Source organism: Hypomesus nipponensis, chromosome 21 (assembly GCF_054491055.1).
Source record: "Hypomesus nipponensis isolate SF chromosome 21, ASM5449105v1, whole genome shotgun sequence".
NCBI lineage: Eukaryota > Metazoa > Chordata > Actinopteri > Osmeriformes > Osmeridae > Hypomesus > Hypomesus nipponensis.
Genome location: NC_140381.1, coordinates 5,602,110 through 5,626,534, shown reverse-complemented (window position 1 = coordinate 5,626,534; position 24,425 = coordinate 5,602,110). Strand labels below are relative to the sequence as shown.

The 24,425-nt window shown below is 44.7% G+C and overlaps 4 protein-coding genes across 5 annotated transcripts; 1 reads left to right on the top strand and 3 right to left on the bottom strand.

Moving 5' to 3' along the window:
* Positions 1-157: 157 nt before the first annotated feature.
* On the bottom strand, positions 158-9,027 carry wbp1lb (WW domain binding protein 1-like b). Of its 2 annotated transcripts, none has more exons than XM_084685324.1 (4): positions 8,759-9,027; positions 4,890-4,992; positions 4,184-4,345; positions 158-2,986 (listed from the first exon to the last, which is right to left on the bottom strand). In XM_084685324.1, exons 1-4 carry the CDS (start codon positions 8,846-8,848, stop codon positions 2,163-2,165), a joined length of 1,179 nt encoding a protein of 392 aa, XP_084541450.1. In that variant the 5' UTR covers positions 8,849-9,027; the 3' UTR covers positions 158-2,162. The 2 variants fall into 2 exon arrangements, with proteins under 2 accessions (XP_084541450.1, XP_084541451.1); XM_084685325.1 differs by lacking the exon at positions 8,759-9,027 and adding an exon at positions 5,859-7,389.
* A 611-nt stretch (positions 9,028-9,638) lies between these two features.
* On the bottom strand, positions 9,639-14,638 carry poll (polymerase (DNA directed), lambda). The gene is made up of 9 exons (XM_084685813.1): positions 14,430-14,638; positions 14,024-14,156; positions 13,617-13,914; positions 13,358-13,484; positions 12,921-13,259; positions 12,568-12,741; positions 12,292-12,420; positions 11,120-11,288; positions 9,639-10,616 (listed from the first exon to the last, which is right to left on the bottom strand). The coding sequence occupies exons 1-9, from the start codon at positions 14,499-14,501 to the stop codon at positions 10,255-10,257; spliced, it is 1,803 nt and encodes a 600-aa protein (XP_084541939.1). The 5' UTR covers positions 14,502-14,638; the 3' UTR covers positions 9,639-10,254.
* Positions 14,628-17,226, top strand: dpcd (deleted in primary ciliary dyskinesia homolog (mouse)). The gene is made up of 6 exons (XM_084685814.1): positions 14,628-14,785; positions 15,025-15,105; positions 15,201-15,325; positions 15,507-15,640; positions 15,800-15,902; positions 16,678-17,226. Exons 1-6 carry the CDS (start codon positions 14,722-14,724, stop codon positions 16,780-16,782), a joined length of 612 nt encoding a protein of 203 aa, XP_084541940.1. The 5' UTR covers positions 14,628-14,721; the 3' UTR covers positions 16,783-17,226.
* Positions 17,227-19,161: 1,935 nt separating this feature from the next.
* fgf8b (fibroblast growth factor 8b) lies at positions 19,162-24,088 on the bottom strand. The gene is made up of 5 exons (XM_084685811.1): positions 23,363-24,088; positions 23,247-23,283; positions 22,377-22,560; positions 20,403-20,509; positions 19,162-20,059 (listed from the first exon to the last, which is right to left on the bottom strand). The coding sequence occupies exons 1-5, from the start codon at positions 23,419-23,421 to the stop codon at positions 19,757-19,759; spliced, it is 690 nt and encodes a 229-aa protein (XP_084541937.1). The 5' UTR covers positions 23,422-24,088; the 3' UTR covers positions 19,162-19,756.
* Positions 24,089-24,425: the final 337 nt, after the last annotated feature.

Sequence of the window (24,425 nt, the reverse complement as noted above, 5' to 3'; positions counted from 1 at the left end):
CAGGCCTCTACGCATACACCGCCACCTACTGTACTGGGATACATAGTTCAAACAGTTAACATTGTAATTCGTGTCACGTTACACTGTCTATGGCTTTTATCGTGCCTTTCATTTCATACTGTATTACAAATGTCAATAAACCAACAAAAAGAGTCTCGGCATTTCAGGGTATGTTTATTGAACGTGTCTACTTAGCTGGTGATGGGTTGACACGAGAAAACAAACATGATCGGACATGTAAATACCCTTGAAGCTGAATACAAAACTAAATAATGTCTTTGGCTTGCTGCCCCTGAATACAACTTTGACATATTCGAGTGTCCATCAGAGAACTCATCCGCGGCATGGGCTAGGCTATAGGGTTCACTACTGCGTGATTTAGTATATTTTGGAAATGCATGTAAGAGATGCATATTTTTTCTCCTTGAAATACCACAAGTTATTGTATAGTTGGAGGTCTATAACTTGTCTTGAAAACTGATAGCTTTAGTTTTGAGCTTTAGTTCGTGGGTAAGAAAATCGCAGAACAGTGCCCCACAATGTTTAAACCACAAATATCAAAATGAAACAACCAGTGATGTTACTTGTATACAATCATCGTAGCAAGGTTTGTGTATTTCCATAAGAATGGTGTGCTTTGTAGGTGTGCTCAAAGATTCATATAAAAAAATCTGCAAAGATACGATGCTTGATGTGTAAGCATTAAAAGTCATTTACAATACCTCAGCATCATTGAACTATTAAGGCAAGGCCATGGATTTACAAACAATTAAATGTACACTTCTAAAACATTTATGTCCAATTATCTGTAAAAGCTTGAGAGTTCTAGTAACATCAATTCAATGAATACAAGTTACAATTCACTCAAAAAAAAAATTTGAAACGTATATTGTACCTGTTTTCTCATACAGACCATTTTAGCATAACATTTAATCAAGCCTTTAAAGTTAAATGACGTAAAGCCTCTAACCACTCTAACAAACACAGAAATGCTTTTTTTTCAGGTAGAGTACAATCATTAAGTGCGTTCGACTTCATGCAGCACCGGTGTCGCCTGCAGCCCGGCTGACTTGAAGCAGCCAATGGCATTCTCAGCTTCAAGGCAGCCGACTGCAGCCGACTGTCGGCGCCACCGGCGCTGCAAGAAGTCGAACGCGCCTATTGATTCAACGGTGTAAACCATCGTTGAGAGAAAGGGCCAATCAGGGGCCTTGATGAGAGGACGTCATTGATAAGCGCTATATTGCGTTACATGCACTTCCCGATGTATGATTTAATCTCGCACCGCAGCAAACAAAGCATGAACACGTTGACAAAACAGAACGATAACAGACTTTGGTGTAAATTAAGACTGGGTTTGTCAAAACATGATCTTAGTGTGATTACACTCTATTTTATAGCTCTTTTAATTATTTATGTGCAAAATAAAAATAGCTTCACACTTCCAGCCCTCCCAATCACACACAGGGGGGAAGACAAGGCTATGTGACATGTGGTGTTAACCTCCTAGAAAGCACTTGAAGAAGCGACAAAACCTCTTCTACCACAACCTCCCACATAGGTCTCATGCTTGGTGTCGCCGCCCTGTTTCAAACTAGAAAAAGCACACCTCTCCACACATCCACCATCTCCCTGTCCCCGTTTGGTGGTCCAGTACCATTCTCCCTCACTTCCTCCCACCGCACAGGAAGGAGCCGGTGATTGGTCGGTTAACTTGTCAGAATGGCTGTCATCTCCCAACGTGGTCAGTCGTCGACCGTTTTTATTGACCCGACAGCGTGGCACCCTGTGTGAGTCTCAACACTGTGTCACCTGATTCCTCTGGTCGAGGACTGGGGAGGAGAAGGAAAGGGGGAAGACATTTGCGTCGCTCGACCTGTGTGACAGGTTGTTGAAGGGGGATTGTCCATCTCTTATGCAGTAAGGCTGCCATGACAGTATGGCCTGGGGAGCTCACAATAGTCACACACACGCGCATGACCTCAGACAAACACATTACATTCTCACAGAAAAAACACGCTCGCAGTAGTCTCTTGAAAGGCATTTACAACCCCCCCCCCCCCCACACACACACACAAACACGTCTTGTATTGTCTTCGGTTGGTCTCTCTTATCTCTTTCCTCTCCCCTCCTCGGTGAAGGCGTAGCTTGGCTTGGTTGGCTCAGCCCTGGGGCTCAGTGCTGTTGCCGTGGTGATGCCCCTCCTGCTCGTTGATGGTGTGAAGGAGCAGGCACACTGGGGGCGGGGCTACGGGTGGCGGTGGCGCTATGGAGGGCCCACGCTCCGGTCCCGCCTCCGGCCCTGCCCCCGGCCGCGCCTCCTCGTCTCCCGTCGGGGCAGGATGACCACAGCCGTCGCAGAAGTCCCTCGTTTCTTCCTCCTCCTCCTCCTCTCCCTCCTCCTCTTCCTCCTCGCGGCTCAGCAGGCTCTCCAGCTCCCTCACCTCCCTGTCCTCCTGGCTCCCTCCTCCTCCTCCTCCCCCCCCAAAACCGCCTCCCCCGTCTCTGCCACACACGCACACCTCGATCCCAGAGTCTCCCGTGAACCTCCGCCTCCTCCCCCCGCCCCCCCCGGACACCCTCTCCTTGTCCTCCGTCCCCGTCCCCCCAAGCAGGGGCTCCTTGCAGCAGTCTTCCCCCTTCTCCGGGCCGGCCGACCCGTCGGACGGGAGCCGCTCCGGGGGACCTCCGGACAGGGAGTCCCCCTCCTGTGGAGCCTGAGCCAGGGGCTTGTCGTCAGGCTTGTGCCTGTAGCTGCCTATGGTGATGGGGGGGTGGGGCTCGTCCAGGCTGGGCCAGCGGGGGTCGGAGGCAGGGGGTACAGCAGCGCTCTGGCTGGGGGGGCAGCAGACGTCCTGCTGGTCGGGGGTCAGGGGGCTGGGGGCCAGGGAGGGGCTGGTGCGTAAGGCACTGTAGGGTGGGGGAGGGGTGGGCGGCCGGTTCACCACTTCATCGTAGTCTGGCAGGAGGTAATTGGGTAGAAACCCTGCGGGATGAAGGAACAGAAGAAGGTTTTAGAAGCTGTGCACCAAGAGAAGAACATGAAGTTGTTTGAAAAAAAAAAACTAAAAGAAACCCAAATCTCTGACTACGTTTAATTGAGGTATTGTCCTATCAGCAAGCAACGCACAAAGGAAACAACCCTGACCTCACCACACCCCTCATCCCACAACAAATACCTAAAGAGGGGGAGGGGTCCTAACCCGGGGTGGGGGGTGTTAGATATATTTCTGTGTGCGTATTATGCAAGTTGAAAAGAATACTGTTGTGCTACATATCCTTGCGTGCAGACAGAGGAGCCCCTCATAGTTGCAACCGCAAGCTTACTTAAACTGACCGTTCGCTTTACTCAGCATGTTAAGATGGGTCCTCAGCATGTAAGCATAAACAGTCTAACTCCATATTGTGTTGTAACTAGTTCCAAACTGATCAAACTGATTCCACTCCATATAATGAAAAACTGGCCATAGGCTTGTCTCCTTGCTGCGTGCTGCGAGAATAAACTTTCTTGACTCTGTCAAATCACTGTGCACTACTTGATAAAAGATTTTCCTAACGGGGGCAGAGGAGGAAGTAGGTCAATTGCTAAGAGCGGGAGAAGCCCAGCTGTGAGCTGGTGTTGCAAGAAACCGTTGGCATGGCACCAATACACCGGCGGTTTCCTGAAAACTGGGGCATGTAAACAGGCCTCAGACCATCGCTGAAATGTAACTCCTCGGCATACTGGGATAACAAAGGACTAGCGGTCAGGGCACACGGTGATGCTGGTGAGAGGCCGTTAGCTCTGATGCTATAGTAGGAACGCCAACTGGCAATAGTGCCCATTATCTCCTGTAGATAGTGTAGTAGAGTAACACAGTGTTCTAGACGTATGAAGTTTGGTTCTTCTAGGGCAGTGGTAGCCATTTGAATGAAAGGAAAAAAGAAAAGACAAACCATCAACAACTATATAAAAACGGTATCACAGTACAGTTCTTCGAGGCGGTCGGGCATAGCGTCGTGTCATGGTTCATCTGAGTGTCATGGTTCATCTGAGTGTCATGGCGGAGTGTCATGGTTCATCTGAGTGTCATGGTTCATCTGAGAGTCATGGCGGAGTGTCATGGTTCATCTGAGTGTCATGGTTCATCTGAGTGTCATGGTTCATCTGAGTGTCATGGCGTCGAGGTGTTGTGCCCCTTACTGAAGTAGAAGGGCACTGCGGTGTAATTGTGGGCCTCCCTGTAGGCGATGAGGTTGATCTCGTGCTGCCTCTGCTGCTGCTGCAGACGGTGTTTGGTGCGGCGGTGGTGACACACGCAGCAGCAGCTCAGGATGAAGATGAGGGCCCACACCAGCCAGAACCCTTGGGAAGCCAAACACACGCGCCGCAGTTCAAGCACAACAAACAGGCCCGTCTTTAGCAGCGTTGCAGAAAGGATTGTCAAAGTGTGTGCACATTTGGAAAATTCATTTGTGTCATTTGGTCATCATCGCTTTGAATAAAACCTGACTGTAAAAGGACAGTGCGGCTAAAGTACTTAAAACAGGACCTGAACTCTAAATGACTATGGGACCACTGTAAGAGCTACTACAGAACCACATGACTGTATAACAGCATTAGACACTGCAACCCTTGAGCCGCCACAAACGATTCTGCTAGCAAACATAAATCCGGCCAGGTGGAAACTCAGACACACATGACCTCGTGCACGTCCACGTGTCCTCGTCACTGGCACGCCACTGACTGACGGGGAAACACGAAGAAGCAGAAATGCAGAAAAACTAGCTCCGGGAATGTGTGGTGGAGTGGCACAGGAGAAGAAGGCTAGCCCCCCCCCCCCCCCCCATCCCCCAAATGGATTCGAAAAAAGTCCACGAACGCCCTTTCGTTCCGGAGCCCGACTTACACCACAGTTCGTAGTAGTAGCTGCAGCACTGAGACTCTCCACAACAGTGGCCGGACTCGCAGACGTAGCTCTGGTTCCTCACGCCTTCGCAGTGCAACAGGCTCTGGAGAAGACAAGAGGGGGGGGGGGCGGATTAGGTCGGTGGAGGGGGCAGGTTTATGGGTGTACGAGAAGCCCTCCGCGATGGCTTGTTATTTTTTTTTTTTTTTTTTTTTTAAGGATTGATTTGAGGAGAAGACACAATGAGCTACAAGGTGGAGAGCGCCAAGCAAAAGGGCAAAGTGGAGGTCATTGAAGAGAGTGTCCTACTTGGAAAACCAAAGTTCTTCCATGTCTATTGTGGCTGCCTCTCCTTCACACTGCTGCTAAGCTGTAAGAATGTCATTAGAGTCCGGCGCTCAGATTTCCTCCTCCCCTAATCACACACAGAGCCACTATCCACCCAGGCCATCACTTGTGACTACAAGTGAAAACAACACATAAATGCCAAAACAAGACCACAATACAATTTTTTTCTCACATTTAGGTATTTAGGTATGTAAACCTAGTCACAGCAGGTGTGTACACTACGGATGAGAGGTTTCTCAATTCTAAACTAAAATCCCCATTTTTAAAATGAATAGTTTCAATGTACGAGGGGTTTCCTATCTTTGGGTGGCCTACAGATAAATATTGGCCTGTATTCAAAAATAAATACACTTAATTAGAAGAATTATAAACTTCTTATATATAAACTTGACATGACTGTCTCAATGCCATAAAACATACTATCGATAAGTTAGTCAATTACTAAGACTCTAGAGAGTTTAAAAGATTCCACACAAAAAATAAAAATAAAGACACTTATCAAGTGCTGTCAGCTTGGCTTTTAACTAGCATCTTGTCACACATTTTCTTCAAGATAATGAAACATTTGGATCCCAGGTTTGGCTATAAGAAGGGTCGGTCTTTTTCTATCCATGAGCCTACCAGTGGTGTTTTCCGAAGAAGAGGCATTGGGATCCGAGGTAAGTCCTTTCAACTTGAGAGTCATTATCCACACAGAGAAAAAGGTGAAAGGGAGCTCTCTTTCTTTCAAAACACACACACACATACACCTTTTCCACCCACACACACACACACACGCACACCCACCCACACAGATTGCTCTACGGAAATTTCCGAGCAGCAGCAGCAATGTGGTGCGAGTAGCTAACCAGAGCCCTGGATAATAAGGAGCCCCCTCTGCATTCAAAACGGCAGGCTGTGTGCGTGTCTGTGTGTCTGTGTGTGTGTGGTAGAGACAGAGAGAGAGGGAGGACAGTAACACAGGAATGACAAGACCCACCGCAGCCCACTTGCCAGTCCAGGATCAAATTCTCACACCCGTCAAAAGACACCATCTCCACCACCGAAAACCAAAAGGCTTCCACGCTTATCATCAAGCTTATTTCTTTGTTTTCCTTCATCAAACATGCTTCTCCTACTCCAAAACAACCACATTTGAGCTGACGTCATGAAACATTTTGTTCCCTTCTGTTCCTTTCCTTTGTCCTGACCCGAGCTAGTCCAGTTGTTCTGTCTGACTCAGCATTCTCCTCCATGTCTCTCCACTTGGCAAGCTCAGGCCCTCCTCTAACAGTTGGAATTCAAACAACTAGCTCCTGTGATTTTGTTTACACTACACAACAGGTTCTGCATATGGATGGAGTGGGGGGGGGGACTAAATAATGGCTGCAGACCAAAACAGAAGAAAGAGATCCATTGTCAGACAAGGGACAGGTCTGGTCAGGACCCTTAGGTGAAGTAGCAGTGACACGCACAGCCTAGGCAGTGGAGATTTTAAAATGATATACACCACAGCACACCATGTAGCCAAATGGACCAACAGAAAAACATTCAATAATAGACATTAAACAATGGCACTCAATCCAAACCAGAAATGCTTAGTTTTTTCCCAAAAAAATCTCTTTCGCTCAGTTTTTCCCCCAAGACGCCGAGACAGCACTGCAGTCCTGTGACCTGGTGGAGAACCTTAACCGACAGGATTCCTTAAGCTTTTCCCGGCACGGCCCAATAGAACAACACACAGCTCTTCAGAAACAGAGCCAGCTTATGGCAGATTGAGTTACAGTGCCAGCAGAACCCTACAGGGCTCAGGCATATTAGAAATTAATTAAATCTAAATGGACTATAATGAGGAGCTGTTGAAACGACCAGACAACGGGATAGGGATTCTGTATTACAGCTTGACTACCAAACATTGTTCACTGGGATTGGGGCTCAAACGCATTCTCAGTCGCATATGATATGGCATTCCATTTGGAGACAATCCCCCCCCCACACACACACACTCACACAGAGAGCTGACAGATCTGCTTGAATGTTGTTTCTTCATCCAAAGGCTAACTAGTGTCCCTGGTTGAAAATCAAGAGTTTCTTTGCTGGTTTTACAACTCGTAAGTGAATAAGTATAAGAAGTAGTAGGCTACTGAAAGTAACTAAAGCACTATCTCGGACTAGGTATTAGCCTTTGAACGTTACCTGATATTCCCCTTTCATTGGTCACTGTTGACATAAAAATAAACATGCAAGAACTTTGTTGCACAAGGTAAGAAAATAAATATGCAAGAACTTTCCTAAAAGAACTACAATGTTGCACAAGGTAAGAACAAGACCAAACCAAAGATGACACCACTTTCAGGAGCATCCCACACATTCCTTAAGTCTCCTCCAATGAAATGGACGGTGTGTTCCCACACAAACACAACAGCAGGTTTATTTATTTCCTCCCATGCCCTGAACAGCAAACTCTGTACCTTGTAAGTTACATTTAAATCGTAACAGACAACTTGGTTGCTCAATCTAACAAGTGCCTCTGGAAATCCTGTTAGCACTATCCATGGCTTGGCAAATCATTCTTATCTTACAAGCCCACATTCTGTTTGAAGTGAAACGTGAGTTTAGCAATCTGTCCGGTTTTAAAAGGTTATAATAATATGGGCCCCAAGCCTAAACGGTCATCTGTAACTTCATACATTTCACCTCCCAGTATGCAATTTAGAGAAAGGCCCCTGTATCAAGCCTCCCTAAAAACACTCACCTGATTGTAAGTGGTCTAGCTATCTCAGTTTCTTTGCAATGATAAATATCTAACAGGTCAAATAATATGTAGCAAGCTAGTATAGACAACTCAAGTTTGCTTCTACTGTACTAGCTTCTGGCATACAGTGTCGGGCTGGCATCACATCTTTGTTTGCATGGTAGACTTTGAGATCTAATGTATTAGTAGTAAAATAGTTGCAACGCTCGATCTAGTGTACTTTAAGTTGTCTGACTAACAACTTGACAACTGTCAACCGACTTGTTTAAGTGACATATCTTGCAACAAACCTACACTGACTATATCTCTATCTTTACAGTAGGCAGAAAAGTGAGTGCTGTTCTTCCGTCAACAACAACTAAATTGCTGAGCATCACAGCATCGCCTATCTTAAATAGGTCAAGTTAAGCACCAAGTTGTAAAGTTATTAGCTCCTACGCTAGCTTGGTAGCTAACGTTAGAAAAATATATTGAATGTTGTCTAAATAGTTTGGACAATGAGAACGCTTCATATTACACTAGAAGGCATGCTATTTAGACTCTGCTCTATCTAACTGGCTAACAAACTAGTATTTTGAAACCATTTAAAATGGTTAGAGCTAATCTTGTCTAATAACAGTTAGCTAGATAGCTAATAGCCTAGTGTGAGTATTACAGTATTATTCAACATAGGCTAATAGAGATGGTCTGCTAGCAAAACAACATAGCTGGCTCCATAACGGCTAGCACACTAGCTGGGTTTTGACTGCAAGTACGAAACCATGCTTTGCTAACTCGGAAATCTTACCCCGTCTGCTGTTGGCTCGGTGGGGGTGACAGCCCCTATAGCATGCAAAAACAGTCCCATTTTTAGAGCCAAACATAAAGCCGCTCTCATTCCTCCAACTAGCTACCGAACCTATGGAAAATCATATGCGAATAATCTTCTTTTTAGTGAAAAGAATGAAAATCACAGACTATAGTGCTCGACCCCGGACGAGGGCCACCAGATGCACCGCCTCCTTGCTGAAACATCATTGGACATTTAAAGGAGGCACAACATTGGTGCAACCGGTTGCTCTCAGTGTCACTGGCTGATACAGCTGTTATGCAAGGTGTTCCATCGAACCAGGACTCCTTGCTGGGCTGGGTGTGGCCTGGTCATGTCCTGTTCTATGTGCGCAACGTGATGGGTGTTTTGGCGTTGCTCACTCACTGCCTCAAGACAGTTCAGCCAATCACAAACCGGTGCGCCTTCAGTGTTCCACCAATCACACAGCGGTGCGCCTCCGAGGCTCCGATGCGATTAAAAGTTGTTTTTCTGGTTTACTTTCTGGTAAAATGTTTCGTTTGATTTTACACTTGCAGTTTTATAGCCCTTGTGCTGCCTTCGGGTCACATGACCAAAAGGTTCATAACGAACCATCGTTGTGTTTACCCAATTTTACCCAATACAAAAGCAAATACAAATAATTGTATTTTAACCTTCGCAATGTGGGGGGTCTGAGACAGCCCAACGGTTAAAAGAAAATGCTTCACTTTGTTTTTGTATGCGGTAAATTAGTCGCAAACAACGGTGGGTCAGAATGACCCGAGGAGAACACAAGGGTTAAGAAATGCATGAGTATGCAAAGAAAGCACTCCATAAACATCACACTTATGAGGAGTCAAAAGTTCTTGGTCTAAAGTGAATTGCCATGTTAACGTGTTTATTGTCATCATGATTTATCCTCATTAAAACATCCAGCAGCAAACATGTCTCATTTGATTTTTTATCCATTTGTACATTGTAATAATATTTTCATACATTATTCATACAAAACCATCATAATTAAAAAAACAACAGGTCAGCGATGTTCCACATTATACTTTATAACAACCTAGTCCATCATCAGTTACATTTAGAGCGACTTACGTACAGGGACATTCCCCCCGAGGCAAGTAGGGTGAAGTGCCTTGCCCAAGGACCCAACGTCATCTGGCACAGCGGGGAATCAATCCGGCAACTTTCTGATTACTAGCCCGATTCCCTAACCGCTCAGCCACCTGACTCCCTAGTAACTCCCAGTTCAAGTTCAAGTCAAGTTCAAGTCTTTTATTTGTCAGGTACACAGAACCACACAAGGTCAGACTGGGCACTGAAATTCTTAAGACAAGACAACGCAAGCACCTGGCATAACATAACATCATCATCATCATCATCATCATCATCTTGTAGAAACTGAATATTCTAATAATGTCATAATCATTTACACATTTAATAAGCATTACACACAATATAGTGTTAAGGTCATGACATGACCATTACCAATCCCTTTCACGGGGTTCCCGAAAAGGCACCCCCAGCTGAGTGAAAACATCCTGTTCCTGGGGCGTGTATACGGGCGCCCCCCCATACACCTTCACACTGCCCTGCCGCTGCACGTCCCTGTTGAGAGAGTGTTCTGACAGGCTCATGCCTTTCGTCTTTGCCAACGCCCTCATGGAGCGGTTGAAGTGCGCCGAGCCGGTGAAGTACACGAGAGAGCAGGCGAACTCCCCGTGGGGCACCACAATGATGTCCAGCCGGCGGTGGCGGCGGTCGGGCCCGGGCAGACGGCACACGCCCATGTACTTCTTCTGCTCACCGTTCTCCTCGTGGCTCACGAGATCGTCGGTCAGGAAGCCTGGAAGGGAGGGCAGCAGGCACGCATCATATCCTCAACCTGTTACAGCGTAAAACTGGCTTCCAGGGTTTCCGGGAGGAAATGTGTTAAGTTGAGGTGGTAGGGGGGGGGGGGGGGGGGGTTTGTCCTCCAATGCGTTCTGCAGAGGGACACTAGCATTGGTCACGGTTTGGAATGAAAGGGAGGACAACAGGACATAGGCGGATATTGCTATAAATAAATATATATATATATTATTTTTTTAAGGTGGCAGGCGCGTGTTGCTTTTAGGCGGCCGCCTTAATTGAAAAGTGCTGCGGGAAACCCTGGGCTTCAGTTGTTTTGTCACAACGTGCTGTATGAGAGACAGGTGCGGCACAGAAGTGCAGAAAAAAGGAAAACTCAGTAAGAGGATCCCTTTCGAATCCAATGCAAAAAAAAAAAAAAAAAAAAAACGTTTTTAAAACCCCCCCATCTATTTATACGACACAGCTCATCCATCAATATGTCTGGCCTTGTCCTACCACTCTGATGGAGAATCTGCAGGACCTTGACGAAGACACCCTTGTGGGAGTGTCCGTCTGGGTGGGAGATGAGGACGTCCACGTCTCCACATGTGGCCTTTCCTCGGCGGTAAGAGCCGCACGCGATGGCCAGCAGGCCCGGGTCCACAGTCAGGGCTGCCTCCCGCACCTGGGGACACAGCACAGGACCAGGAACGCACATCAGTATGGATTCAGACCGTGCAGGAGAACATTATCGCTGCACGTTAGTGGCCAAAATCAAATGCTATTGGCCTGAAATGTGACTGGATGTGTGTAAGCCAGTACTACGATGTGAAACATTTTATTTCTTAGGGAATTTTCTTCACCATTTGATGTTAACGATAGACTATAATAATTATTATAGCTTTAATGACAAAGTTGGTTGATAATATTTAGAAAAAAAAAATGAACATTTTAGATGTAGTAGGAGTTTAGGTGGATCCTGAAGTTCTCATGCATTTAGAAAAGCAAGCATGGTATTGTAAATCTTCTCAAACGCTTGAAATTCTGAACCGTTTCGCCCGCTTCAAATAGTAAAAACAAACCGTTTGTGTTTTTCATATCCCGAAAAGACCAACAAGTAAGTGTGTACCTCATAGGAGACAGAGCTGGATGGGAGATAGGCAGGCAGTACATATTCTTTTGACAAGCCAAGAGAGGACGCATGCTAAAGTCATCTCTCTAATCTGCACTTTCTATCTGGCAACCCCAGAGGGAAGTGGAAATCCAAGTAATACTATATGAAAACAACTGGCTCTGGACCCAGCATCCAGGTATAAGGCCTGACTTATGATATGCCAAGTTTCTGGAGCAAGATCCCCCCTTTTGGGACGAGGTACTCTGCGAGAATACTGTCTGTTTTCTCAATCACCACGCTGCAGTCATGGAGAAGGGCTCCCTAACAGGCTTCTTTGGAGCCAATGCAAATGTTAAAATCATACTTGGCTCCAACGCCCCCTCCTTTCGAGCACTTCACCTTACAAGTCCTCTTTTTTTTTTTTTACGATGGATTCAAAAGAAGAGCCTTTGCATAAAATATTTCTAGATTCTATTAAATTCCAAGGAAGATTATGGATTTGATGAACGATCCTCAAGGCAATTTCAGTTGATGTTCAAGAACGTTAAAAAAAGGTTAGAAGTTGTGGAGATACCGTTTTCTCAATGGCAGATGCCTCTTCTCTAGGCATCCGGTCTAGAAAGTCGTCATAATGCTTCAGTCCTATCTTCTGAATGTAGTTCAGGTTAGCCTTTGTGCGGATGTCCTCCAAAGTACGAAAGCCCTGACAGTATGGAATCAAATTGCATGAATAAAAAAAAAAACTGATCAGGTCAACTGTAATCAAATCAGAAAAAAAAAAAGAAATCTGTTAAATAATGAAATAAAAGAAATGAATGTTGTTCTTAAGTTCTTCTTCTTTTTCATTCACCTGCTGGTACCAAAGCTGTGCGGTCTTGGCTCCAGCTCCCCAGATGTTGCCAAACAGCTCGAGGACGGGCACGGCCTCTCCAATGTGGTCCAGCTTGCGAAGGTGACCGCTCTCCATGATCTCGTCAATCTTGTCAGCCATGCGTTTACCAATGCCCGGGATCCTACACGCCTCCTGAAGTTGAACAGACAAACATTAGAACCCGGCTTGGCCTGGTCTCATCTACTGCTGACCACATACAAAAAAAAAACAACATGACTAGCCAACAAACTGTAGTCCAAAGGAACTCAGCAAAAAGGAACTACAAAATGGCCACAGCCTGAAAGTCAACCCACTCCTGTCACATGACTTACACCGTACGACGTGATAGGCTTGTGGTAGCTCTTGAGGGCATTCACAGCCTTGGAGTAGCCCAATGCCCTCCACTTGTCCCCCTGGTGTGTGTAGGCCTTAGCCAGCACTTCCAGTTTGTCCGTTATGTGTTTGTTGTGATTATCAGTCTTGGACTGGGACGATTGGGCGCAGACCCACTTCCCTGAGATGGGCTTGTGTTCGACAGTGCTGGAGGACGGGCTCTCATCCTTGGGGTGCTGGCCACTGATCAGTGCTTCCAGGTCACCCTGTGAGACAACCTCTTCGTCTCTCAGGTCGTCTGTTGTTCCCGGGACCTGAGAGAGCAGGGAAGGGTGGCTCTGCAGAGAAGAAGAGGGTTGGATGGGTGTTTCTGTAAGGCGAATACGGTTGATGAAGGAAATGTCAGCGTTTGCGTGCATGAATCGAGCCGACCTACGGTTGGTGCTGAGGACTTGTCTGGTTTGGGCTCCTCGAGAACAGCGTCCTTCACATCCTGTGTGGCTGGCACATTCATGGGAAATTCTTCTTTGACATCTGCCAGTGGGGTTTCTTTTTTCGGGTGTCTAGAACGAACAGGATGTGGTTAACTTTTCTTCTTTCTATACTAATGAGCAATGATCCAAGTCAAACATTCCCTCTGACTCAACCACCTTGCACATATTTTGGAAAAACAACAGGGAATTTGACTTGCTGACCTCTCTGGGGTTAACAGGCTGAAGTCTGCTGTGTCCAGAAGTCGTTTCTCAGTGATACAGGAGCTCAGCCAGGTGCATTTTACTAGAAATACTCCAGGGGGCAGTACATCTGGTTTCAACAGGCGGAGGGCCCGGTCTCTGTCCATACTGTCATCCACCACGACATGGGTGACACTGGGACGGAGAGAGCTCTCGCTCTGTCCCCCATTTTGGACGATCTGCCTCTCAAAGATCTGACATCTGGCCTTCCCTATACTGGCTGGGAGGATGAACACTGTGATGCCCTCAAATACTTTTCCTGTGTGGGGAGAGAGTGTGATATTGATGAGCATTGTCTTGCATTCCTTGATCCTCTCACTCACACACACACACACATAACACTCTCACAGATACAAAACACACAGTACCTGTCACACTTGTTTCTTCAGACTTTCTCTTGAGTGGGGGTGCACCCTTTCCGTCCCTAACGCCCGCTCTTTTCACTTTAGGAAACGCTTTCATAATTCCGTGAGGCTCCATTTCGTCAGGGAAAGGGGAGCCCTGCAAATAAAAGATTCGTCTTGAATGTTCCGTTTAAATCCACGGTAGATAGCGTCAGGTACTTAAATAAACGTAAATCTAGCTATCTAGATAGCTACAAAGTAGCAAAGCTTTCTAGCTAGTTTCAGTATGCTAGCACAATACATTGAAATGGTACCAATAGATCATATTTCACTTAATCCATTGAATCAAAGTAGGGTTTCACAAAATGATGCGAAATCAATTTACATGTGCAACTAATTCAATTCTTTAGTAAAAATGTATCTCTCTTACCCCTTTCGGGGACCACAAAATCATAAAATCCAACACGGGTTTAAAAAACATATCAACTTCCGGGTCAATCATTTCTAATCATCGCCAGGCATTAACCGTTTTTCTTACACCCACAAAATGTATATGTAATGTGAATTCAAGCCATGCTTATATAGGATTAGCAACTGAACAATTTGTTTTTTATATCGTTTTATATTTCAGAAGAAGTACATCTTTTTGATCATGACCTCCGTTGCCGTGGCTACACGTGCTGTGTCAGGAAGTGCACGTTTTCGAAACAACCAACAGCAACATGGCTGTGCAATGCTGGGCTGATATCCTTAAATCGTCTAAGAAAACCGCTTTAATTCATGATGGTCAGTGCACTTTTAAGTTTTAAACTGTCGATTTGTATTTGCATTAATTTGTATAGACGCAACGTTGCATTAAAAGTACAGTAAGGCTTGTGATTAGTTGCAAGCGAGTTAGCAATGCTAACAAACTCGTCACTGTGGCATGGGATCAATCCTGTACGATAGCTAGCTCATGCTTATAGCAAATCGATCTACAAATACCCAACTGATTCAGCCACTTTGTGTGAATTGGATCTCTTTAGGGAAAAGGAAGATCCACTATCTCTTTACAGATGGGAAAGAAATGGCAGAGGAATATGACTTGAACACAGACGAATTGATTGGTAAGCATAGTAGTACATGTCAAGAAGAGAGTGTTTTTAGTAATGATATTTATTACTTAAGCACATTCTTGATAACAAAAGTGCATTTTTCTCAGTACGAAAATGGCGTTCAAAAAGCACTCTGGGTGCAGAGGGGCCGTGGCAGATAGAAGTTGGCGAGCCTTTCCCAACAACGGTCGGCACTTTGGAATCAGAGGTTATAAAGGAGAACTGCTCAAATGTGAGTTTCACACACATTGTATGCACACTTTAATGTTTGAGCCTGAATTTAAACACACGTCATGGTTTTGAAAGAATATTGAAAGAAACCGTTGAACACCATTGACACATTATTTTAAATCCTGTCGTGTCAGCATGATATTTGAATTAATTGGTGGTGTCTTGGCCTTGTGTTTGCCCAGCCTGTGTTCCTGCGTAAGGACACGAAGAACAGTTTTCAGTGGAGAGTCAGGAACCTTCCGTACCCCAGTGACGTGTACAACTTGTCAGTGGAACCTGCTGAACGATGCTGCATCATACGGACGTCCAATAAAAAGTGAGCCAGTTTATCCTGTATGTTGCTTCTGGCACGGACATCTGGCGACATCCCAAACTTTGTGTTGTTGTTCACTTTCCCATAGGGGGCACTGTTGACAAGATATTTATCCTTAGACTGACACTAATAATTTGGTCACAAAATCGTTTGTCTGTCCAGGTACTTTAAGAAGTTCAACATCCCTGACCTTGATAGAAACCTCCTGCCATTGGACAGTTCTGCTCTGAGCTTTACCCACGCCAACAACACACTGATAGTCACTGTAAGTACCGTTGCCCTCTATGTTAAAAGTATAAGCATTGTTCAAACCTGCTGAAACACACGGTTCATCAAATACAGGATCTTAGTTTCTTTAAATGTTGAGTTTCTTGATCTGTATCACATTCTGGGCTTTTCTTTGTTTTCTCTGGGTAAAACAAATTCAAGTGCACATTAAATGTCTGCAAATGTGAGAACAGCACCGTTAAATATAAATATTTTCAGAAAACAAAACATTGACATTCAAGATGGGACCAACTTGCTGTGTGATAATCTGAGGATGTATGAAACCCATATTAGTCATTCATCCATTATCGGTCATATTGTGATTTTATGACTTGAGACATGGATCTAATTTCAACTCTCAGAATCAAAACAAATCCAAATTGTATTTGTACAAGCCCTTTTGACAAACAGTGTCACAGAGGGCTTCACAGACACCACAGATCAGCACCTATAACCAATCTAACCCTTCAAACCCTCACCTATGACTACACCGTGACACTCTCAGGGGATTGCGTCACAGAATATGCCTTGACGATGGGTCACTGGGGCTTCGAAGAATAAGATGATGGACTTCTGCAACGTCCCTCTAATCGTAATTGGTCTCTCTGTGATACTTGATTTCTTATTTTGTGCGTTGTCCAACTCCTGTCTGAACATGATTGCAGAAAGGGATGTGCAGGGGGGGTGGTGGTGTGGGGGGGGCGGGGGGGGGGGGGGCGGGAGAAGGGGAGACACGGACTGTTATAGTCATCACTCTGCTGTTCTGCCCTCAGTACAAGAAGCCCAAAGAGGTTTTAACCCTGGAACACGAGCTACTGAGGGAACTGAAGAAACTGAAAGGGACCAACGAAGGCGACGTCGACTGCAAGACCCAGTGAAGACGCGTCAGAACCCATGACTGAGTCGTTAGTGTTTGATGCCGTGTGCTGTTGCGTACCCTGCTCGCGCAATCCCATCCTGAATCTCAGCTGTTCTGTGGGGTTGCCCCCATTAGAAGACTGCAGCACAGTGCCTTGTCCCATGGTTTAATGGTTTTCATTGTGTTAACTGATTTGGGTCTCTTGAATGGAGCCAACAAATGACTGCTCAAGCCTCTGTCTTGTTTTTTTTTTTTCATTCAACCTTTCCTGTTACTGGTTTTCAACGTGCGTTTTTTACCAGGAATAAAAGCGTTTTGAGAAGATGTTTGCTGATGTTCAGTAAAACGCTCCCCAAAAAATCATTGTCGAAGTGCTGCAAACTTTGAAGTCTGAAAATGTATTGTTCGGTTATTACTATTTTGACTGTGAATCAATAAATTAATAAAATAGCATGTTGTTGAATTATGGTCGCCGTCGTTTTAATAGCCCACCTACATATGTGAACGGACTATGTGGAAGGGTCAGAACCCCTCCCACTACCTTCATTCTCCTGGTCCTTGTAAAACACTCAAACACACAATGACTCGTCCCTTTTGGCTCCGGGGGTCACCCTTACAAGCACGTCCCATTTGTGTTAACTGAATACCCTTATGTTCTACATACAGAGTAGGCCACCCTGAAAGCATGTACTCCAGGCCTGACCTGGTCAGTGCTGGCTAGCTGGACTGGCCCCGTGAGTTAGGCTTAATCTACAGGGGTTCACTATACAATGCTATTCTAGCGACCCACATATAAACCATATTTGATATACTGTATTGAAATGCATGTCTATGCTTGTAAATAGCTTTAGACTGGATGTGTATGTTAACGTTGGTGTGGTAGTACAACTACAGTAGGTAGCATTTCTGGGGATTCATCGAGTTCTTTACATTCAAATATAAGACAAAAAAATAAATAATTAAAAAATAAATTGATCCGATCGATAACGTTGGGTTATTTGTCAGCTTCGATAGCGAGGGCAGTCTGTGATAAAAACAAAAACACTGTTCCTTCAGACACATTTAGGCACTGCTAGAAGAGGAACAATGCTGTTTTAAAAGGAACAATGACATTTTAAATATAGATTCCTTCAACCTTGTGATCCCTTCCATTTCATTGCCAAACGTGCCAAACCTCAAGTGAGCAAGTGCTTGAGGCGGGGACAAAACCACAGGTCACTCTCACCATTGTGCTCAGGGTGTACGGATGACGGGGAAAAAGACAGTTCAAAAAGGTCTCGAAGTCAGAACCACAAACAGCAAAACATCTCAGACACTGTCTTCTGTCTCCAGATTGATAAATAGATTTGATATTGAGTCTTCCTCTGCAAAAAAAAAACAGGAAACTATTAGACAAATATGGAACAGAGTTTAATGCATTGTGCGCTCAAGGATAACTTTAACCGGATGTTTGCAGTCGTACAAACTGTATTTAGAACACTTCTTCACAGGATTCTACCACAAGTGTTTTAGTACAACTCATGCTGTCAGGCTGGAGTATTGTTGTGTTAGCCTTTATTTGTGATCAATGTATTTTTTAATGTCGCTGCTTTACAACATCTTCAGAGCTGGTGGAAGTGAAAACCTTTAAAACACATCATTCGGACCTTAACAAAACCAACTTATTCTGATTGGACGTCCAGGGTTGACAGTGTGAGAGGTGCTGGGGTTTTCCTGTACTCTGTTCAGGGTCTTCCTCTGTCCCCCCGTCGTTTGGCCTCCGCCGGTCATGCTCAGCTGCTTCTGGGAAGAGACCTTCTTTTCGGCCCCCTTTCACTCTCCAATGCCTCTTCCCAGCCGCCCCCCCACCCCCTCCTTCTTTCAGTTGGTGCCACATTTTGCCACATAGAACCCTGGTTACTTTTTCTACCCCCCCACCCCATCCATCCATCTATCCCTCCCTCCATCCCACCCCTCCTCTGTGTGACTGGCTTCTTTTTGATAAGTGACCCCGCCTCGTGTTATTCTTCGAACCCACTATTGTACAACATGCCCTTTTATATGAGGTCCCACAAAGAGCCCATTTGATCAGAGGGATACGGTGTGCGATCGTGAGAAATGCAACTACATGGTGGTAACCCTTTGTCCCAGCCCAAAATGGTGGACTGACCTCATCCCTTTTAATGCATAGTCCTTCCCCATTCAGACCAAAGTCTCACTTGTTGAGCACATTGAATTCAGTAGCCTGTCACAGATATTGCCCCTCAGTTATCTGGGTCTCCAGCTAGAAAAAACAACAACAGGTTTTCTTTTTTTTTTTTTTTCTATTTTTTCTTTTTCTTTCCCCCCTTTTATGCGATGCGACACTTTTCCATTACAAAATGACCAAGAGGAAATCAGGCCAAACGGATTGACTCCAAATTCTTTAGTGGTTTTAATATACACTCTACAATAAATATTTCCGTTTAAAGTATTTTACAAATCTTACAAATAAAAAATATATTCATATATGTAGAAAAGAAAGGTCCGGACTAACAAAAATGAATGCACAAAAAAAAACCTTAGCTAAATGCAAAATGTTGATCGATTGTCAGCTAGCTGTTTGCAACCGCATGACAATCCCAAGATAGCTGCCTCACCACAGTCTCTCTCATAACATTCCCCCTAGCTGAGGGGGTTATCGCAAACCCAAAGGTGTCCATGTATTAAAATCTCATTGAGTGCTCTTGCACTAAAATCGTCCTCTGAACATACAATTCTGCCTACAGACACCTCTGTCTAACGTGGAACAACTACCAGATTAGATACTCTTAGTTTAGATACAGATCCAGTACAAAACTTTACAAAACGAGTCCCTTGCAAAGAAGCCATAACGTGGTGATTGGCATGACATATCTTTTTTGTTGTTGTTGGGAATGTTTTTCTCCCAGCAGTGGTTCTTCCTCTAAGGTTCCTTCTCTACGATTCTCCCTTGAAAGTTCTTCCTCTATGGTTATCTCCTATAAGTTTCCGCCTCAGCGGCCTCCTGTGCGCTGGAGATGGGAATGTTTAGTCCTCCTGTTCAGGGGGTGGACAGGGATGGCCACAGGGAGGGGGAGGACATCAAACGGCCTCCTGTCTCCAAGGAGGTGTCCTCTGGGTAGTCGCTTCATGAAGTGGGCCTCTCTCTGGTGTTGCTTGGTCCTGGAGGCTTTCCTGGGCCTCCCTTTGCGTGTGAATGCCATGTACCAGCCTTCGTACTTGGCATTCTGGAGGGCCGTGTAGTTGTTTTCCAGAACAATCTCTGTGAAGATGCAGTCTTTGCCCCGGCCCTTCCTCTGCAGAATATGGTGAAGAGGGAGAGAAAGAGAGGCAGAGTGAGAAAAAAAAAAGACAGACAGACAGACAGAGAGAGAGAGGAGTAGGGGAATGTTCGGATAAGTCTCAAGAGATGTTAAAATATTGTTTTGACAAGTAAATGGCCTATCAATCATTCCAAAGGGATGTACAGGCTAATCCCACAGTCAAAGTTTTCCCCTCGAATCATGCCTCCTATAAATCCCCCTCAACCCCCTCAACCCCCCCCCCCCGCCCCCCACAGGATACACCAAACTGTTTTCCACAGGTTTGCATTCACAGTCATGGTCACAACTGCTCTCGCACAAATGTGCTCATCCTTACCTTCCCTATGAGCTTGCCCCTCTTGTTCATGCAGATGTAGTATCCTGTCTTTGAGCCTCGGATTCGGACACGACTCCCAAACGTGTCTGTCTCCACCTCCAGTTTGGCTGCGGAACAAAAATCCAGAATCACATGATCACAATTCCTTCAACTGTTCAGTAATCTTCATGAATATGCTGCATGTTTTAGTCTTTTGCAGCTTTTTGGATGGGCACAGACATGGTTGGTAGTACTCTGGCATGAGAGCTGACCGACAGATTTTCTAAACCCCATCATGCTGGAAATACTGTAGTTTTTGGCATGGTGACTAACACCAGCTATTGGTTATGAGACTTTGCACAGGCTCCATTTTGCTGTGATGACATCAGAAGGGATGCAAAGTCTTAGTAATGATTGGCTTAAAAATGTGGATACTTTATAGCTTCACGGCCTATGACTTTGCTGGACCCTTAATGATTATCCCTGTTTACAATGTTAACCCATACGAGAGGGGCAGTTATGCAATGAATAAAGCATGATCCTTTTGGCAAGAAGTGTTTTGAAACAGCGGCGAGTGACTTGGTTTTCACCCAGTGCCATTGTCACCGAGGGCCTGTAAAAGTTGTGCTGTGATGCAGGGAGAAGAGAAAGGAGAGAGGGAGAGCGAGAGGGAGGGTCGGAGGGAGAGAGAGAGAGGGAGAACTCTGTGGGCAGGGACACCACCACAAGCACAGAGCGCTGGTCAGATTTGGGCCTGCTACAAGAGTGACACCCACTCAGGACATGCACTCTGTGGCTAGGAAAAGGCGGTGTGTGTGTGTGTGTGCATGTGTGTGTGTGTACACGCATGTGGGTGTGCACACGTTAGGCAAAGGGAAGAGTGAAAAGACAAAGGGAGCACACAAGAGAGGGAGAGTAGGAACAGCGAAAGAAGGGATAAAATGAAGATGCTGACTTCACCGCTCCTTATAAACTGAGTCATACATTGAGTTGTAAAGCAATGAAAATTCCTCGTAAAATGACCCTCCGAAACGCACGGAGCAGGCACCAAGATGTGGATGGGATGGTGGCGGCCGTGGAAAGATGGCTAGACACACCAAAATACTTTGGTGACAGGAATTTGCTCCCTTAAACATTTTTTGGGGTCATTTTTTCCCCCTGGTGGGAGTAAAAAAAAATGTCCTCGCTGGTTAGATTCCATCAAAACAGGTGTTTGTATTGAAGAGTTATATGCAAAAACCTTCACCACCACATTTGCTAAATACATATGCTCTGTGGATATGAAGCCATTAACTGAAGCCACGCTGAGTAAGATTTACTGTTAATTGTTCTTCTTGGCTAATTCTGTAGATTTCTCGGTGCACTCCAAAAAGCCCTGTGGTTTCTGCAGTCATTCAGTAGTCTAGCCTACTGTTATGGATAGCTGAATAAATACATTAAAATGTTTTTGAATGAGATTGGTCACATTTGTGGAATTCTTGTCAATGGTGGAGGAGCCTATACAATTATTTTAAGCCATTAAATACAAGCTAAAATATAAACATTTAAGAATGTATTACTAGCATTTTTTTTTATTCTGTTATATCTAGATAGCCTAATGAACTATTTATAACACGACATAAAGAGCGATGGCTTCCTTATTTTAATCACCTATCCTTTGTTTCCCACTAACATTCAATGACGTGTAAATCATAAGCAAATTTGAAGCTAATATAAAACAAGTTTGCCGCCAAAAATAGGTAGTCTGTAGGTTACAGAAAATTCCCATTTCTTCACGGCCGCCTCTTTGGGCATTCTGATGCATTTTAAAGATATTACTCAAGTCTATGCCTGTCAAAGAACTGAGGCCTTGACATGACATTGACGTTCCCCCAATAATACATCTCCTCTAAAACGGTTGCATTCAATTTGACCCCACCACTGTGTTTAAGTATTACGCTGATAATATGTAGTCTGTGTGGCTTGAATTTGAAGGTAGGTAGTTAAAGATTTTACCGTGAACTGCCCCATCGTCTCCATTGGCGTTGACTCTCTTGTTTCCCAGGACTTGAACATGTTTGCCGCTGGTTCGGCTGTAGAGCTGGTAGGTCCGGGTCAACCTTCTGCTCATCCGGTCGGAAAGTCTGCTCTGTTCGTTTACATGGTGCTTGAAATTAGGAGGTGACTGTTGCACAGTGTTCTGTTGAATAAGATAAAGGCGAAGGAATTAAGTTAGAGTTGGCCTGTTCCGAAAGCTAAACATAAAACGTTCATCTTTATAGAGCCTTAAGGTTTGTGTAACTGACAGTTAGGCCTAGTTATGTGTAATGTAAGGCAAATTATAAACAAATCGGCCAAAATGAAGAGCATATGTCTCTGGAATGACAGTGAAAAAAAAACATCAGACTAACATTATGTCAATGAGCATGGGGCACTTTTTGACATTAACAAAAAAGAAAAGGAGTGCTCGGGGAAATGCAAGCAGCGAGCCCGCTGTCCTCGCGCGGGATGACATCCCTCAGATAGGTTGTTTTACCACGACTGATCTTTCACCCCTGTCTCCCCGGACTATTTCCCTTAACGATTCTTTTTCAATTCAGCCATACGCCATCCACATATGTTTTAACAATTACCTTTTCGGCTCGCGTTTACGTCTTTTCAAGATGTTTGAATAGTTGCCAACTTAGCTTCGAACTGATGATAAAATGTTTTCATTGTTATTACACTTTTATTGCAGAAATGCAAACCTGGAGGGATGTCAATGAGCGTATAAATGGTGTTATTTGTTATTTAGTTGTTAATGGACTGAAACTATTTCAAATGGTTCTGAAAGCATAATTGTTCGTTTATTGCCTTGAAAACAGAGTAAAACGTGCAACTTCATACCTGTGCGTAAAGGCAAAGCGCAGTGAATTGAAGTAACCTGAAAACGAGGAGAACACCGTTAATAAGTTCCACACATCTGAAGATGTATAGTTCAGCTAAAGGAAAACGTTACTTACAAATATCCTAATCTTGATGCTCTAACCCTCATCTTGAAATAAGTCAAATATTCCTTCATGAATTCCACTGTTCTATTGCAGGACTCTCTTGAAAATACAGTCCATCCCTACGGGAATTTCAGATCATTTTATTCCCCTCCTGTTACAGATAGAAAATTGATAGCCCCAGCGATTGAGAGATCCCGAACTGACGGCTCCAGGTAGGATTTACTCATTGACAGCCTCACAATAAAATGTCGAGAGGTTTTAAAGACGTTCAGGGGGTCATCCAAAATTAAACAGTCCCACAGAAAGAAGGAGCTCTATCATCAAACGACCACCGTTATTCCTCAAATCCCGTCAGTTCCCACTCGCGTCAATCATCCCTTCAGCACTGAAGGTCTTGGTTAATGCTATTCAAGAAAGGTCCGTCCCCACAGCATTTTGATTAGGGGATTCTATTAAATCCATAATGCGGCGACGAAGCTGAATGTAATTACGCACGGACCTTTACGCATCAGCGGTGTAACTTAAGTCCACCCAAACGGCAGACTTAATAAAAACAAGATTCTGACAAAAAATAGAAAAGGCTGGTTTACGTTTATGTTTGCTATGCAAGCATAGCCATTGGTGATTGTTTCACGCAAGTAAATACGAATAAGGTTTGAATAGCGGGACTCCCAATGTCAAACAACCTCCCTCCCACACGTGTTTTTCTTGTGGTCCAGTTTACTCCCGACTAGCGGGTCTTCCTCCATCTACATTTAAATACTTTCACTTGCGGGTAAAGCAATATCCTCGCGGAGAGCAGGCGGGGCTTGTGTGGGACACATAGTATGCTCCACGAGCCAATTTGGAACAGAACAGTCCCAGAAATTAATCTGCACCTGATCTGTTCGAGGTACTTCTCTACAGAGGGAATAAGTGCAGTTGCTGGTCATTAAATTAATTAATTAATTAGATTGATTAATTATTCACGTTTTCCAATTGAAGTCATATATTCACTTGTGTGTAAGACTTTGGTGTGTTTTAACCAAAGCTATATGTCTGCAAAAAATCTTGAATTCATGAAGTCAGTTGTAAG

What these genes read in the sequence shown, in the direction of transcription:
- fgf8b (XM_084685811.1), bottom strand. Translation starts at nt 23,421, where the DNA reads ATGAAGGAATATTTGACTTATTTCAAGATGAGGGTTAGAGCATCAAGA. An exon ending in GCATCAAGATTAGGATATTT is followed by an intron (nt 23,284 to 23,362) that starts GTAAGTAACGTT and finishes CCTCGTTTTCAG; the next exon opens with GTTACTTCAATTCACTGCGC. An exon ending in CGCTTTGCCTTTACGCACAG is followed by an intron (nt 22,561 to 23,246) that starts GTATGAAGTTGC and finishes CTTATTCAACAG; the next exon opens with AACACTGTGCAACAGTCACC.
- poll (XM_084685813.1), bottom strand. Translation starts at nt 14,501, where the DNA reads ATGATTGACCCGGAAGTTGATATGTTTTTTAAACCCGTGTTGGATTTT. An exon ending in AGCCTATCACGTCGTACGGT is followed by an intron (nt 12,742 to 12,920) that starts GTAAGTCATGTG and finishes GTTCAACTTCAG; the next exon opens with GAGGCGTGTAGGATCCCGGG. An exon ending in GCAGATTCTCCATCAGAGTG is followed by an intron (nt 10,617 to 11,119) that starts GTAGGACAAGGC and finishes CCTCCCTTCCAG; the next exon opens with GCTTCCTGACCGACGATCTC.
- wbp1lb (XM_084685324.1), bottom strand. Translation starts at nt 8,848, where the DNA reads ATGAGAGCGGCTTTATGTTTGGCTCTAAAAATGGGACTGTTTTTGCAT. An exon ending in CCGAGCCAACAGCAGACGGG is followed by an intron (nt 4,993 to 8,758) that starts GTAAGATTTCCG and finishes TGTCTTCTCCAG; the next exon opens with AGCCTGTTGCACTGCGAAGG. An exon ending in CGCAGTGCCCTTCTACTTCA is followed by an intron (nt 2,987 to 4,183) that starts GTAAGGGGCACA and finishes TTCATCCCGCAG; the next exon opens with GGTTTCTACCCAATTACCTC.
- dpcd (XM_084685814.1), top strand. Translation starts at nt 14,722, where the DNA reads ATGGCTGTGCAATGCTGGGCTGATATCCTTAAATCGTCTAAGAAAACC. An exon ending in AACCGCTTTAATTCATGATG is followed by an intron (nt 14,786 to 15,024) that starts GTCAGTGCACTT and finishes GGATCTCTTTAG; the next exon opens with GGAAAAGGAAGATCCACTAT. An exon ending in TAAAGGAGAACTGCTCAAAT is followed by an intron (nt 15,326 to 15,506) that starts GTGAGTTTCACA and finishes GTGTTTGCCCAG; the next exon opens with CCTGTGTTCCTGCGTAAGGA.